We start from the raw sequence: 991 nt of genomic DNA, 5'->3' as shown, positions 1-991 counted from the left end.
TTATGTAATCTTACATACTTTATAATATGTTTTCAGTGGGCCATTGTCAGAAGTTTCATTTCAAAGAAAAAAAAATAGTTGCCAATGCTATATGCTCACACAATAATTAAATTTTGCTTGAACCCTAAGAACCAAACATTCAAAAAAAAAAAAAAATTCCATATTGCATGAAACTCACATTTTAACAACCACCTTAGACATCATTGATTGTTACATACTTAAATGCTATATTATTTTCCATATAAAAACCCTCCATATTCTTTAATTTTTTTGAATCCCACAATCAACACAACACAATTTAACATCTTCTTCTTCTTCTTCTTCATCATCTTCTTCTTCTTTCTATGATGTCTAAATCAAATAGTGTAAGAAAACATGTTCTTGAGAAGAGCAAGAGTGTGAAAGAAACACGTTATAATAATCATAATTATAATAATAATAATAAAAATAATAATCATAAAGCATTATTGAGCCAAAGTTTCTTCCCAAAATTCTTAAAGAAAGTTTACCCAATTGGTCTTCAAAAAAGCAACTCCTCTTTGTCTTTGTCTTCAATATCATTGTCTTTGTCTCAAAACTCAAATGATTCATTGTCTCAAGCTGATGATTCGGTCACTAATACTACTCCACTTGATGAGAAGATTTCATTGGCATTGCGTTTGATTTCACCACAAACTACTAGTCATGAAGTTCTTAGAGATGACGAGGTTAATATTAATAACTCACTGCCTAAAATTGTTCATCATCAACAACAACCAAGTTCACTAACAATATTACTCAACAATGATGATGATGAGCCTGGTGAATTGAGAAGATGCAATTGGATCACAAAGAATAGTGGTATGATTTATGATCAATTTTATTTCCATTTTAATTATCTTATTAATATTGTATGCCCACGAAAATTTAGCTACTAAATCAGTCATTATCTATTTATATATAAATATATATATTTTTTAATTTATTTTTAATATATTTATTATATAAATAG

The 991-nt window shown here is 27.6% G+C and overlaps 1 protein-coding gene across 1 annotated transcript in view; it reads left to right on the top strand.

The window, feature by feature from the left end:
• Positions 1-289: 289 nt before the first annotated feature.
• Positions 290-991, top strand: part of LOC127742398 (uncharacterized) — a 3,866-nt gene continuing 3,164 nt past the window's right edge. Inside the window, exon 1 of the mRNA XM_052254962.1 lies at positions 290-840. Within this exon, the coding sequence (XP_052110922.1) occupies positions 345-840 (496 nt within the window). The 5' untranslated portion in view covers positions 290-344. The remainder of the gene's footprint in view (positions 841-991) is intronic.

This window comes from Arachis duranensis, chromosome 1, assembly GCF_000817695.3.
Source record: "Arachis duranensis cultivar V14167 chromosome 1, aradu.V14167.gnm2.J7QH, whole genome shotgun sequence".
Taxonomy (NCBI): domain Eukaryota; kingdom Viridiplantae; phylum Streptophyta; class Magnoliopsida; order Fabales; family Fabaceae; genus Arachis; species Arachis duranensis.
Note: the sequence above shows the minus strand (reverse complement) of the source record. Positions and strands in the feature narration are given on the sequence as shown.